The 14,768-nt window shown below is 32.7% G+C and overlaps 2 protein-coding genes across 9 annotated transcripts in view; one reads left to right on the forward strand and one right to left on the reverse strand.

Moving 5' to 3' along the window:
* The window catches only part of Hr4 (nuclear hormone receptor 4), a 62,256-nt gene that overhangs the window by 33,632 nt on the left and 13,856 nt on the right, over nucleotides 1–14,768 (reverse strand). Inside the window, exon 1 of one of the 6 annotated variants that reach the window (XM_089103985.1) lies at nucleotides 11,797–11,998. The exons of 4 other annotated variants lie outside the window; for them this stretch is intronic. In XM_089103985.1, the coding sequence (XP_088960111.1) occupies nucleotides 11,797–11,815 (19 nt within the window). In that variant the 5' untranslated portion in view covers nucleotides 11,816–11,998. Of the gene's footprint in view, nucleotides 1–2,923; nucleotides 3,333–11,796; nucleotides 11,999–14,768 lie in introns of those variants that run through there. One more of the 6 variants, XM_089103987.1, reaches the window with a different exon arrangement.
* LOC148941131 (uncharacterized) overlaps nucleotides 12,413–14,768 on the forward strand; it is a 169,471-nt gene continuing 167,115 nt past the window's right edge. For all 3 annotated transcript variants that reach the window (XR_016143251.1, XM_089103991.1, XM_089103992.1), the window contains exon 1: nucleotides 12,413–13,081. The gene's annotated coding sequence lies outside the window, so the exon portion shown is untranslated. The remainder of the gene's footprint in view (nucleotides 13,082–14,768) is intronic.

The following is a 14,768-nucleotide window of genomic DNA, read 5'->3' on the forward strand; positions in this document are numbered from 1 at the left end:
TCATATCATCATTATTTGATGATGCATCTAAATTAATAATGAATACGTTAAACGTTCCCCAAAACGTGTTCTACACATATATAAGCTCATATCATGAAGATTTGTCACGGCTATTGATCTGATGATACTGTCACGGCTATTAATCTAGAATTAAAAACCAATAATCAAAAACGTTCACCGAAACGCGATTCTAAATATTTTACATAGGTATAGATCATATAATCAACGTTCATTGATAGTGTTATTCATTATATCTAGTCTTAAAAAGGAAAAACTAAGCGTTCCCCAAAACATATTCTACACATATAAAAGCTTATGTCATGATAGTTTGATGATACTATTGCGGCCATTAATCTAGAATTAAAAACCAATAATGAAAAATATTCACCTAAGCGTGATTCTAAATATTTTACGTAGATATAGATCATAGCATAAACGTTCGATGATAGTGTTATTCGTTATATCTAGTCTTAAAAAGGAATAACTGAACGTTCCCCAAAACATAGTCAACACATATATAAGCTTATGTCATGATAATTTGATGATACTGTTGCGGCCATTAATCTAGAATTAAAAACCAATAATCAAAAACGTTCACCAAAACGCGATTCTAAATATTTTACATAGATATGGATCATATCATCAACGTTCGATGATAATGTTATTCGTTATATCTAGTCTTAAACGTTTTCCAAAACATATTCTACACATATGTAAGCTTATGTCATGATAATTTGATGATACTGTTGCGGCCATTAATCTAGAATTAAAAACAGATAATCAAAAAAGTTCACCAAAACACGATTATAAATATTTTACATAGATATAGATCATATTCTCAACGTTCGATGATAGTGTTATTCGTTATATCTATTCTTAAAAACGAATAACTAAACGTTCCGCAAAACATAATCAACACGTATATTATTATTATTTAAGTTCATATTATGGACATTTGATAATACTGTTGCAGCCATTAATTTAAAGTTTAAAATCAATAATTAAAAATGTTCATTAAGATACGATTCTAAATATTCTACGTAGATATAAGGTCATATCATCAACTTTCGATGATAGTATTATTCGTTATATCCAGAATTAAAAATGGCCCCACATATATAAGCTCATATCATGAACGTTTGCACGTTTGACTGAGCCATTAATTTAGAACTAAAAATCAATAAGGAAAAACGTTCATCAAAAACGATTCTAAATATTCTAAGTAGATATAAATTCATATTATCAACTTTAGATGATAGTATTATTCTTTATATACAAACTTAAAAATGGCACCGCATATATAAGCTCATATCATGAACGTGTGAACGTTTGACTGAGCCATCAACCTAGAATCAAAAATCAATAATGAAAAACGTTCAGCAAAACTCGATTCTAAATATTCTAAGTAAATCTAAGCTCATATCATCAACGTTCGATGATGCTGTTATTCATTAAATATATAATTAAAAATTAAAAACTAAACGTTCCCCAAGCACGGTTGATGACACTGCTGCACTTATTACATACAGAAGTAAAAACTAATAATTGAAAACGTTCCCCAAAACACTATTCTATATAGAAACAAAAAAAAAACTTCCTAACAGTCTCCGGATAAATAACAAGCTAATTCAGAATTTTCCTAGAATTTCCCAGAGGGTAACTGAAAAGCACGTAGACACATATCTATTTGTAAAGTAGTCAACACACCCTAACACAGGTGTGAACGTATATCTGAGTAAGGGAATGCGAAGAAGTTGGTACGGATTAAAGCTTTTACCCTTCAAAATAGTAAAGGGGTGCAATAAGAGTGCAACCAAACCGTCAATTGCCACCCAGTTTGAGGCCAAAAGAGAAAGCGGATCCCTATCCTATACTTCCATGTTAAATATTGGGCTCTAACTATATTTGTTTAATTTTGAGTCGTATTCTAAGGATTGTTCTGGGTACCCGGCTGACTGACCGTATTTCAAACAATAGGCTATACGAAAAATGGAGTTCCATACAACTCTCTAGCGCTATAATGAAAGAAATGTTGAGGTGGCTAGGGCATGTTGCGTGGATGAAGGATGACAGATTGCCGAAGATTGTTCTTTGCGGCCAACCGTCTAGGGCTAAACGTAAAGCAGGTCGTGAAGTGGTGGGAAGACGTCACAAAGAAAGATTTAAAGGAAATGGGAACTTCTTGGGTGGGTGTAAAAAGGGAGGCTTTGAATAGATTGGGATGGAGAGGAGCGTGTGTTGTTGTTTTGGCCTCAGGTGGCTTGGTGTTGCGGTGAGTTGTTGGTAGTAGTAGTAGCAGTAATCACAATTGTCCCTTATTTCAGGAGAGACAAACAGTCTCATCTTTTAAAAACCATGATAACTGATGCTTTGAATCAACTAACGCGGAGCCACAAATCTCGACTGACAAGGAAATGCAATTTTTTGGAGAGATGTTAATGCGTCTTAAGACCCCACTGGCTATATATGATGTTTGAAAAAAAAAAGAATAAAAAACCTGAAAACCCTTAAAGTGGGTAATTTTCATCCAGTGGAAAGGAAATAAACAAAAAGACGAAGCAGTTCACTTTTACTTCAAAAGCTTAGTCTGTTTTTGTTTTAAATTTAATCTTTTTTCCTCGCCGAAACAGCAGCTTTGTCTTTTAGTTTGTTCCTTCTCCATTGGCAAAAAACTACTCTCATTATGGTTTTTTAATTATTTTTATATTTTTCTTGTTTTTTTTTTTAGTTTTTTTTGTCAAACGTTCTGAAGCGACAAATAATTCCACAGCCTTTTGTGAGAAACTTTAAGCCAGTGTAATAAACAGAAAGTTTCGAGTCACAACATTTTTTAAAAGTATACTCTCTGTAAATTAATACTATAGACACTTCTGATTTAGGTAATAAAGACTAAAAAATAAATATACATAATTATTATAGTTACTATAATAGCTTCACTTTTTCTGGTATATTTTTCAACCTTGGGTAATCAACTTCATGGTAAATTTTGATTTCACTCCAAGAATTAACCAAACTTCAACTTTCTACACAGAGTTCATTAACTTTACGTGACCGATTTTGAAAACCTTCTGCTAAAGACATGTTGGCCAAACACCAAGTGAAATAAAATGCACCTGGAGCAATATATAAAATGATCTTTGCATAAAATTTTATAACTAAATTCCAGGTTGCATAGAAGACATTTTGCGTAATACTTCCGTTTTTTTTACATCTGTTTCTTTTAAACGTATTTGCAGAGTTGTTTTACAGAGGGGCTGGAAATGTATTTCCGAATTTTCTTTTTAGTAATTTCTATGTTTAAAATGTCAACAAACTCAAAATAAAAAGATCATTTCTCCCCCCCCCCCCCTGATCCATTTTAGGTCTATTCATGACTGAAAATTGTAATTTACTAAAATTAAATAGCAATACCACACTTTTGTCAGTGTTGCCACGTTGAACCGCAAATACAAATAAGCAAAACTAACTAGTTGAACTTGGCAACGCTCTTCGTCCCCGCTTGGTAGCATTTCTGGGTTTTTTTTTTTTTTTTTGCTTAATTTTCACCCATGTTTCTTGTGGCCACTAAGACCACGTAATTGTATGTATAAATGTTTCGAATTTCGTCAGGTAGGTAAATTTTATTATTAGGCGTTGACGCTCATCGGGTGTAGCCAGTGTTTCAATTGGATGGGGGGGGGGCTGCAGGATTATTTTTTAGGAGATAAAAGGATTAACAAATACTTCTTTTTATTAAATAAAAGCCCTTTTTATCCCATAGTGAAGAAATCTTATTTTTATGCATTTATTTATGTTTTAGTTTGAAGCGCAGGTTAAATTAAAAACTTTATCGAGGACTTGAGGGTGGGGAAATGTCTACAATCAAAATTTTACTCTAAAAAAAAATTTGAGAAATATTTCTTCAAGCTGAGTATAGGGCTTCTTATATGACAGGCACATAACGTGAGTAGTGCCTAGTGTAGGCGGAAGCTTGGAGTGTAGGTTTGATCAAGAACTTTAATGGAAACTTGAAAGCGAAAGAAATATCTATAACCGAAATTTTACTCAAAACTTGGAGATAATATCTATTCAAGTTGACCATAAATCTTTTTATATTCCAAGGAAATGACGTGAATAGTGTCTAGAGTAGGCGAAATTTAGAGCGATTTAAAATGTATATCCAGAGATTGTGCTGCCATCTCCATTTTTTTTTATTTTTTTTTTCTGCCATCTCCAATATCATAGTTTACATGATATATGTCAAAATGTATTTTTGTGGATAAACCTGACTACCGTGGGGGATAAGGATATAGGTTTATCCCCCATTAGCCAAAAAGAGGAGGGCGAGGGTAGACCATTTGCAGAAAATTAACTAACTTGACAAAATAAAATATTATCCGACAAATCAGGCAGCATTGACCTTTGTGTAATAATTAAAATATAAGAAATAGTTATAAGATAATATTGCATCTTAAAATTTGTTTTAAGCAAAGGGGAGAGATTCTAGAATTCAGATTCCATATCTCGGCTTAAAAATAGGGAAAAATCTTCTATATGTTTAAATCTACTACATAATTCGGCTAATTGGTCCTTCAATGTATTAATAATAACAACCCCAGAAAAATACTTCTCCCTCCCCTGGGGGATAGGACAATGGGGCATGAATCTGAAATAGCAGTCCATTTTTTTCTCTAATATTATTTCAAAATAGATGGAATGTATTTTAAGAGACTGAGGGGGAGGAGGAGTGTGAGCAGCTGTTACCTCTGGCGGCTTAGTGCTGCAATGAGTTTTTATCAGTAGTAGTAGGATTCCAAATCTAGAATATTCTTTGATTCCCTATAGCTCAGCTTTATAGGATACACATTGCATTTGCAGTGCCTGTTCTAGGCTTGGGCTGGGGGGCAGATGCACCCCCCTCCAAGTTTTTTAGGCATCCGACATTAAATTCCTTTTATTTTATACTTTTAGATCCTATTAAGGTACTTAATTGACCCCCCCCCCCCCATTTATGAGGCCTATAACCGTTACTGTGCATATGCTCGCCGTAAAATAAAAAGAAGCTAATTTTTATATTTATTTTCTTGTGGAATTACACCGTTGACTTAACCCTTCATTATTTCCGGTTGACGGTTGCAATGTCAGCATAAATCATCAATCGTTTTATGAGAAAAAACTTTACTTTTTTGAAAGTGATAGTAAAGCCCGTAGCGAAAAACATCAGAGCTGAATTACGAGAATTTTCCTAACTTTCACCAGGTGTCAACGAACTGACATAGATAGAAGTCTTTGCACCCGGCCTAGAAAACTCACACATGCGCACAGGAGCACACTATTCAGTTTGCTCAGCGTCAAGACCGGCAGGTCAAATGCTTGGAGCACAAAAAGTTTTGTTATTGCCAGGGTTGCCGGTTAACCATTCTTCTTGTCAAAGATTTTTAATTTGGACACATTTTACAGCATGTTTTTCAGAATAATAGTCTAATCCGCGCTTAAGGACAATATAAGAATAATGGATAAATAGATACAAAAGACCAAAGGTGGACTTAAAATATTTTAAGACTCGAAAAATTGACGGACATTTTTAGCCTGTGTCCGATTTATTTTTATTGTTGACAACACTGGCAGGTAAAAAACAAAGCTGGAAGGGAAAATGTTGATGCGTATATTTAAATTGTATTAAATACAGGTTTTTTAAATTACATGAGTATTCAAACTAATCGATGAATTGAATGGCGCAACAGCATTTGCAGGATGCGAAAAAAAAAAACAAGATAATTTAAACGCCTTAAAATTTTTGTTATGTACGTTGTGCAAGAACAGAAATTTCTTTTGAGGAAGAAAAAATTCACAAAAATACAAAAAAGCCGATAAATTAGTGGATAAATTATGGTATATATTTATATATATATATATATATATATATATATATATATATATATATATATATATATATATATATATATATATATATATATATATATATATATATATATATATATATATATATATATATATATATATATATATATATATTTAAAATAATTAAACGAGATGGAAAATCAGCAAGAAATAAGCTTAAAGTATATGACAATAAACAAATAGAGAAAATGTAGGTTTCCTTTGAAGCTGCAGTTGTCTTTATGGATCAACAGATAGTTAATGTTTGTGTTTCTAGGGAGGAAAAGGGTTGTCAAATCAGATTAGTCCTTCCTTTGGCTTTATTTTAATGTTTGAAGTAATATATGCTTTAATTAAGCCGATTGGCAAAATAATAATATATAACTTACAGCTTTATGTTTCAAGTTTTAACTTTAAGCAAAGTTTTATATATTTATTTATTATGGCAGCACTGACAAAAAGTAGTACTTTCCAAAAGCAATTTTTTCATAAGCTAAAAGAAAATTCCTAAAAAATAGTTTTCAGGCATGAATAGAACTAAGGTGGCTCCAGGATAAAAAAAATCAGGGGCGCAATTTGCTATGGGGCGGTGAGGACAACTGCACCTCCCAGACCTAAGTTTGCCCCCCTCCCATACCTAGGTTTTCCTCCCTCTCCCCAGCCAAAATTTAGTTTTCTTTTGTCAAAACTAAGGTAATTTAATTATTTATTAAATTTAATTATTAAATTTACTTATTAAATTCTTTCATTAATATTTATTAATTTAGTTCCTGCATAATTTAAGCATCCACGGAAACGGGTGAGTTTTCTTTGGTATATCTTTGCCTTTATGGTACCATATGACTCACTTTCCAATTTTCACTGTCATTTTCACTTGATTTGGGACGATTGGTTCAACTTTGCTCCAACCCCAGGATTTTGACGAAATTACGCCTAATTTTCACCTGATTTGGAAAAATTGGCTCCAGCTTCTCCCCCCCCCCCGGGATTGCGACGAAATTGCATCACTGGAAAAAAAAAGTTTGGTACTCTTGTACTAAACGCACTCTTTTATATGCTGCAATACAAACCAGTCACGAAATAGACCGAGACGCGTGATAAAAACAGGTTTACGCTGGCTTGTGGGATATAAACAAAGGCAAGAACTATATTTAAAATGTTGTTTTTTGGGGTTTAGGGGGGGAAAGCTACCTAGGTTAGGTTAGGCTACCTGTTTAATATATGCTATGCTTTACCACCCACCCCCCTCCTAATGTGCAAATATATAGCCCAAATTTGTTTCTAAACTATTATATATTCATCTTATTTTATTTCATTAGCATTAACCAAACTAGCACTATATAAAAGAGTCCGTTTAGTACAGGAGTACCAAAAATTTTTATTTTGATGTCTCTTTGGTACTTTTTGAACAAATACGCATTAACAGCAAAAACAGATACACAAATGCCTTCCAATAGAAAGTAAATTAATTTAAATTCTTAAGAACTAGCTGTTCCGTTTCCAGATTATTAATCAGGCAATATTCTCACCAAAAATTTCTTCTTCAAATGAGCGGAATTTCGAGAACAAATGATTCACGCCCGAAATTTCTAACAACCTTGGAAATGCTCAAGAATTCTAAAAATAATGAATTAAAGAATTTGCATGAAATGAAAAAAGATAGACGATACAAAAAGAAGATAGAAAAGGTTAAATGTTTTTCTTATTGTGAAAACTTGAGATTTAAGAAATGACGAAGTTTACATTCAATCCGATGCGATTTTAGAGGAGGGGCAGAGGGGGCACTTGCCCCGGGCGCAAAAGTTTAGGTGCACAAAATTTAAAACAAGTGATCTAACGCTGATAATCATTTTGTAAATTTGTAAATTTCATTTTTGATTGAAACAAAGTAGAGGGTGCAGTTAATAGATGATTTCTTTATTAATTATTAATTAACTAATAAAAATTGAATACTAATAATTAACATAATTAATACTAATTAAATAATTTAAATAATCAATAAAAATTAAAAAATAAATCGATTAACTAGTGAATTGAAATTTATTTTTTTAACAAATAAAAATTTTGTTAAAATTTGGCTTGAAAATTTTGTGAGGGGCACTAATCAAGATTTTGCCCTGGGCTTAAGAGAGACACCACATCTGTAAAGGTATTCAGTATACTTTCTGCAATTTTACTGGAAAACAACAATAAAATATTTTTCAAAATAGCAAACTACAGCTGAATTTAGGAAAACCCCAGAGAAAAAAAGTTTAAAAAGCCGTAACAACCCCCCTCCCCCAAATAAGTGCCTAATAATCACTCACAAGCTCATATATTTTAAGCTATGAAAATTTTCGCAGAAGCACGAAATTCACCTAGTTTATTGAATCGTAACCTCGTATCTCCTTAACTGTAGCCCATAAAAAATCGGATAAATGCGTAACCTCGCATCTCCTGAATTGTAGCACACACAAAAATCGGATAAATTATTCATATCTGGCACGTACTCAAGAATTTTTTCGATGGGAGACGCTCAGTAATATAAAAAAAAATAATTATTTGACTAAGAAGGGCCCAGAAATTCAGAAAATATTTTATTTAAAGAGGGTGGTTCCCAAGACATCCCCTTACATTTACGTACCTGGCATACACTGCTAACGGTTATTTGACCCAAGAAGTGCATACTGTTGAAAATAATTAAATTATAGTATGTTAATTTATCTGGTACAAACTTAATAAACTTTTAAAATTAGACGCATATGTTAAGAAGCACAATTCACGAAATGCAATTCCTTTTCTGAGAATATTTGAATTAATTTTATAGAAAGCGCCCACGAGTCAATCCCACGTGAAATTATGACGCAAATGAGTTCCATGTCCCAAAAAGAAAGTTTCCTGTAAGCACCATATTTCGATAAGTCTGAAAAAAGAATTGTCAATTCAATGTCCTTGAAGATGGAACAACATGTGACGCATTAACGTCATTATTTCTAAGGGGAAACATTTCCCTCACGAGGTACTTTCCGTGAGTTATTTCTTTTCTAAGGCTTTTATGGAACGTGAATGTCTAGGGGGAAAAGGATAAACTACTGCGTGTAAAGATATGTGGTAGAATGAAAAATTAAAATAGAAAATCAGTCATTGTTGAACTATGCAACTTCAAAATAAAAAAATATATACATTGATACAATAGGGGATAGGCCTATAGGGTTTTAAAACCTTCTTTTTTACTTCCGAAAGTTTTTGAAGCTTAAATTTGCACCCGCAAAGCTGGGGCGTAAAACAAACACAAAAAGAGGCAAACGCATTATAAATATACGAAATTATAGAATACATCTTAAAAATCCCATTTTTTTTGGGGGGGGGGGGGGCAGACCTGAAGGCCTCCTGTGTAGTGTCTGGTACAAAGAAAAAAAGCGCTTGTTTTATCTTCAAAAAGAGTTGAATTATGCTTTGTCTTGTCTTGTTTGTCTTATTTTTTTTAATCATATTGAAACATATTATTCAGCACTTATATTTATTAAAACATAAGATATTATAAATATAATACAATAATATCTTATTGTATTATATAATATAATATCTAATATATTATATATACTATATTTATATAGATATAGATATAGCATATATAGTATATAATAATATAATATATATAACAATATAATATATAATATAATATCATAATAATATCTTATTGTATACAATAAGATATCATTATGTTGGTACCTGTGTAAAATATTATTTTCATATTTTTGTTTTAAGTGTTTCTATGAAATATAAATTGAAGAAAGAAAAAGAAAATTCAATAAAACTGAAAATAATTTAAGAATTAAATTTGAGTGGCTATCCACTGTAAAAAATCCTGTTCACCAGGTGGTGTGCTGTACGCTTGACGGAAGTGTGTCGCATGTGGTACGAAGCGTGCCAGGGATCATCCAAGAATCGTGGCGTGGTGGCACTGTGTCAAGAGTGGCAGACTAAGTTGTGATGAGATGATCATCACATAGTTAAGAGTGGGAAACCCCTTGATTCGAAATAGAACTTTCCAGTAAATTAAAATAAGTAAAATTAATCCTTTTTCCTAATTATTAAAAAAAAAATCGATTAAAGGAGCAAAATATAATATAATAATAAGTCGGAGAATTCAGGTGGCTGCTATCCCTGAATTGATGCACTTTAAGAAGAAATAAGCAGCTTCAGATGCCTAGAAATTAAGTGTCGAAATAATATTCAAACTTTTTATTACCACGTGACTCATGAATTATTTCTTTAAAAAGGGGAGAGGGAGATATACACACCCAATCTAAAGAAACTATAAATGTTCAATATAAAAGTAGAGAAACCTAACTAATTTGCCAAACCAATAATCTTTCCTAATTAGGAAAAGAAATATCGCGAAAAAAGAGTTGATAAATTGAAAGCCGAACAAACATCATAATTCTTTCGTAATATAAATTGAGCTGGGCTGATAAATTACCCTTTTAAAAACCATGTTTTACTTTTTGAGTTTAGATCAATTAACCTCCTTTATTAAAAATCAAAAAAACAATCTTCCTTCAAAATTTTTTGGAAGAATGACACCAAAGACCGGAAAATGGCATACGAAAGTGCTACTCCTACGATTAATGATAAATAACCACCAAATATACTTAATAGGGAATAAGACATAAGAACATAAGGTGAGGACATGGAATAAGAGTAAAGCCCCTCTTCCCCATATGAATATAAAAAATGAAGTGACGAGTCAGAAAAGGAAAAAAAAAATAAATCAAAATTGGGTTTCGAAGAAGTTTTTATTTGCAGTCTTTGCCCATCTCAGCAAAAAAAAAGAAGAAAAAAGAGCAATCTAGCCCCCTCCCCTCTGGGTGAAATTGGTTAAGAGCGCGAAGTCGAAACATTAAGTGAACCTCAAGGTTTATCTAGGGAGTACGTGTCGTAGCAGAAAGAACAATTTTTTGGCCAAATATCCCCGCCTGTTTTTGAAGAATCCTTAGATACTTTTAACGCAAAAATCTCTTATGTGCTAATATAATAGCATGAAAAATATCATAACATAAAGAGAAAGAGTCCACACTTGAGTAGAAATTTCGAACTTGATATGAGAAAGCAATTTTTCAGGTTCCTCTATCTGCTCCCTTTTTTTTCTTCGGTATACTACGAAAAATTGCTTAAATTTTGGATGTCCATATTAACCTGATAGGACCAAAGTTATCTATTTCTATGAACTTATAATTCCATCTCCCCAGAATAATTGAGGGAGGGGGGGGGGGGGGTAATGAATACTATCTAGGAGCGTCTCTAGAAACCAAGTTATAGTTTGCTCAAAGAAAGAAAACAAAAATTTGGAAAGTAATTTCCTTTATGTAGAATCTATAGAAAAAAACATTTTCATTATTTTGCCCTGATCACCCTGTCCACTATAACTCTCTCTTGGGTCTTTCCTGATCCAATTTTCATAGAAAAATAACTTCACTGACATTTGCTTCAAAAATGGTGGGGGAGGTTCCCAATGAACAGTGGGAATACTAAAAGTGACTCTAGGAACCATTAACCCAATATACATACATATATATATATATATATATATATATATATATATATATATATATATATATATATATATATATATATATATATATATATATATATATATATATATATATATATATATATATATATATATATATATATATATATATATATATATATATATATATATATATATATATATATATATATATATATATATATATATATATATATATATATATATATATATATATATATATATATATATATATTCTAGAAAGAGACCCACCGTATATATATATAATAAACGTACATTTTCAAACTGTTCCCTTGACCAGCCTACCCGCTATAACCCTTTCTAAGGACCCCTTCTCCTTTACGCAGGTACAATATATTATATACTTCCTGATCCAATTTTCATAATACAATAAATTCACTGACATATCCAATATATTCCGCATTGTCTAATAATAATAAAAAAAAATGGTATCACAAGACAGTGAGCCACTTCACTACGTATGATTTGTACATATTCAGGAAACTTTTGAGTTTATTTTCAAAATTTTGCATTTATAGCTTTAAAAATTATTATTTTTTGATTAATTTGAACAAACGCACGTGTTATACTAAAGAGTTTATTCTAGCTCTGGTCTTCTAACAAGAGGTTCAATGACCTTCAAATGAAAATGCGCGAAGGAACTCTCGTCTCGGAAAAAAGAGAGAAAAATTACGAAAATTTAGTTGGCAAGCAGATTTTTTTGTGATTTTTGTTATTTATTTTCACTTCTACAATAAAAAGGACTAAACTGCAGGGGATGGGTGTAATTGAAACCCTAAATTAAATTTTTTTGCTGGGGATAGGGAATGAGGGGGGCAAAAATATCTCGTCTCTGATCTACCTAAAAGATTGTCCGGTCTGAGCTGTCAAATAGCGTATCTACACTATCTCGGGAACGGCTTAGGGGGGGGGGGGGGGTAGTAGTAGAAAGTGTCAGGAAACATACATCTTTTTGTGAATCTTGGAATTTTTCAATTTTTATAATTAAAGAAAAGGACTAAATTGTATGGGATGAGTGTCGTTGAAATCCTAATTTCAAATTCTTTGCTGAGGAGAGGGGATAAGGGGGGATGTTTCGTCTTTGTTCCACCTAAAAGTTTGTCTACTCTAAGCTGTACAATAGCGTAATCGCAATATCGCATAATCGCATAGGATTGTAACAACCCTTTCAGGAAAAGGGGTTCTAACTAAGTAAATTATTTTTTGTTATCTTTGCAAAAAATCTCAATGGCAACAAAGGGCAAATTGCATAAATATATAATTCTTTACGGTCGATCTTTTAGAAGAGTGTATAGCTTCCGTAACATGTATTTCTGGTCTATATGTAGAGCGTCCTGGACACTGCCCAGGCTAAAATATACTTGGGCTTGGGTATTACTGTACATTGGTTTTGCGGTGGAGGGTCTCTAAACAATTATTAGGAATAATTCACGTTAAATGCGGAGAGAGATTGGGTTGTTTCTATCTGTTTTATGCTACTTTACAAGGTGCATAGGCATAAATAATCTGAACATTTGGAAGGGGGCACGAGGTCTTCCTTGGGGACTGTTAGTTCCTGAAAATTGGATTCCCAAGCCCATATATCGGAATTTCGAAGATTTAGTCGCAACAAGCGGGAGTGTCCGTCAGGTATTTTTTTTTTTTATTACAACTACCTCGACCAGGACAGGGTGAACAATTCATTTTAACACCAATTCAAGTAGAATGAGTCTGTTTTCAGCTTTTTCAGTTCTCAGCTCAACACCTTATATACTTTAATCAATCAACAGGCAAAGACAGTCAAAATCATTAACGGGATTTTCAAAAATGACTTTTTTGTCGATAGGGAATGTGACACAGAATTATTATGTTGGTACTCCTGTATTATTCAGAACACACTTGAGAAGTGAAGTTAGGTTAATACTAATGAAATTACAAAAATGTGCTGAAAATATAATACTTTAGTTTATATGATCATATAATTTGGGCTATATATTTGCACAATAGAGGGGTGTTTGGGTAAAATAAACTAACCTAATTTAACTTAACCTAACATAACCTTACCAACACCCCCACCCCCGCCCCCTAATGTGCAAAAAATATAGCCCAAATTATACAAATCCAATGCATTCTGTCAACCGTTATTTGTCTTTGTGGCTATGAAACCAGTTTTCATAGATTGTACATTCAGCAAACTTCTCGAGTGTGTTCAGAATAATACACGAGTACCATTATGTTTTGCACCCAAAACCTCATATTTTCTAACTATCAGGGATTTTCTATATAACCAATTCATTAGTGTAAACAGTCAGTTTTTGGGAAACTGATAGAAGCAAGGTCGACTCTTAACCAGGTAATTGATTCTTAACAAAGCAATGTGTCCTCAAGTGAGCCCCAAAGAGGGAGGGAAGAAAATATTTTTCAACTCCTTAAGAGCAGCAGTAGTAAGCACAATCAACAAAAATTTTAAGACGCTTATATGGCGAAAAAATCTCTTTTTCGGTATAGGAGCCCAAAAGGGGAAAGGAATTCTTCACCCCCTTTAGAGGAAGATGAATAAACAAAAAGAAAAAAAAATATACTTCTGTAGAGAAAACCTTCGTTTTCAAACCTTTGAATTTTTAAGGACTTGTCCCTAGAAGAAAATTTTATGGAATTCTGGAAATAGGACACCAATTCATTTAAGATCCTTTGGAAAAATTGCTATCAAAATATACGCAATGAAAAAATAAAACCAAGCCTTACAGACAAGTTTTGCTTTTTAGGAGAGGTACCCCTAAAAATTATTTTTGTTGATTATGTGTTTTGTAAATAAATCCAACCTCTCTCTTGGCTCATAGCCCATTTTGACAAACCTATCCCCACAAAATAAGTGCGCTGGATAGGGAAGGCGTCATAACATCGAACCGTCAGGAGCACGAACGCCAGGAGTAGCACAAAATTCATCATAACATCGACGAAAAAATCCGTCAGAACCTCGAACCGTCATAACATCAAAAATTATAAAACTTTAGTGGTAGGCTACTCTCCCATTATATGGGCACTTCTAAAATGTCAAGTTTGGTTACTGCTAATGAAATAAGATAGGATGCATATATAATAGTTTATAACCAAATTGGGCTACATATTCGCACATTAGGGGGGGGGGGGGGTAAAGCATTGCATATATTAAATACGTAACCTAACCTAGGTACCCCCCCCCTAAACCCCCAAAAACAACAGTTTAAATATCGTATAAACAATGAAAACCAAGCTATGGATTGCATTACTCTGAAGCCGTCTATTGAAAACCCGTCAAAACAGGTTTTTCATGACTGGTTTCCTTGTAGGTGCCCAT

Source organism: Artemia sp. Qi Xiang Cuo, chromosome 18, assembly GCF_049724085.1.
Source record: "Artemia sp. Qi Xiang Cuo chromosome 18, ASM4972408v1, whole genome shotgun sequence".
In the NCBI taxonomy this organism is placed as follows: Eukaryota; Metazoa; Arthropoda; class Branchiopoda; order Anostraca; family Artemiidae; genus Artemia; species Artemia sp. Qi Xiang Cuo.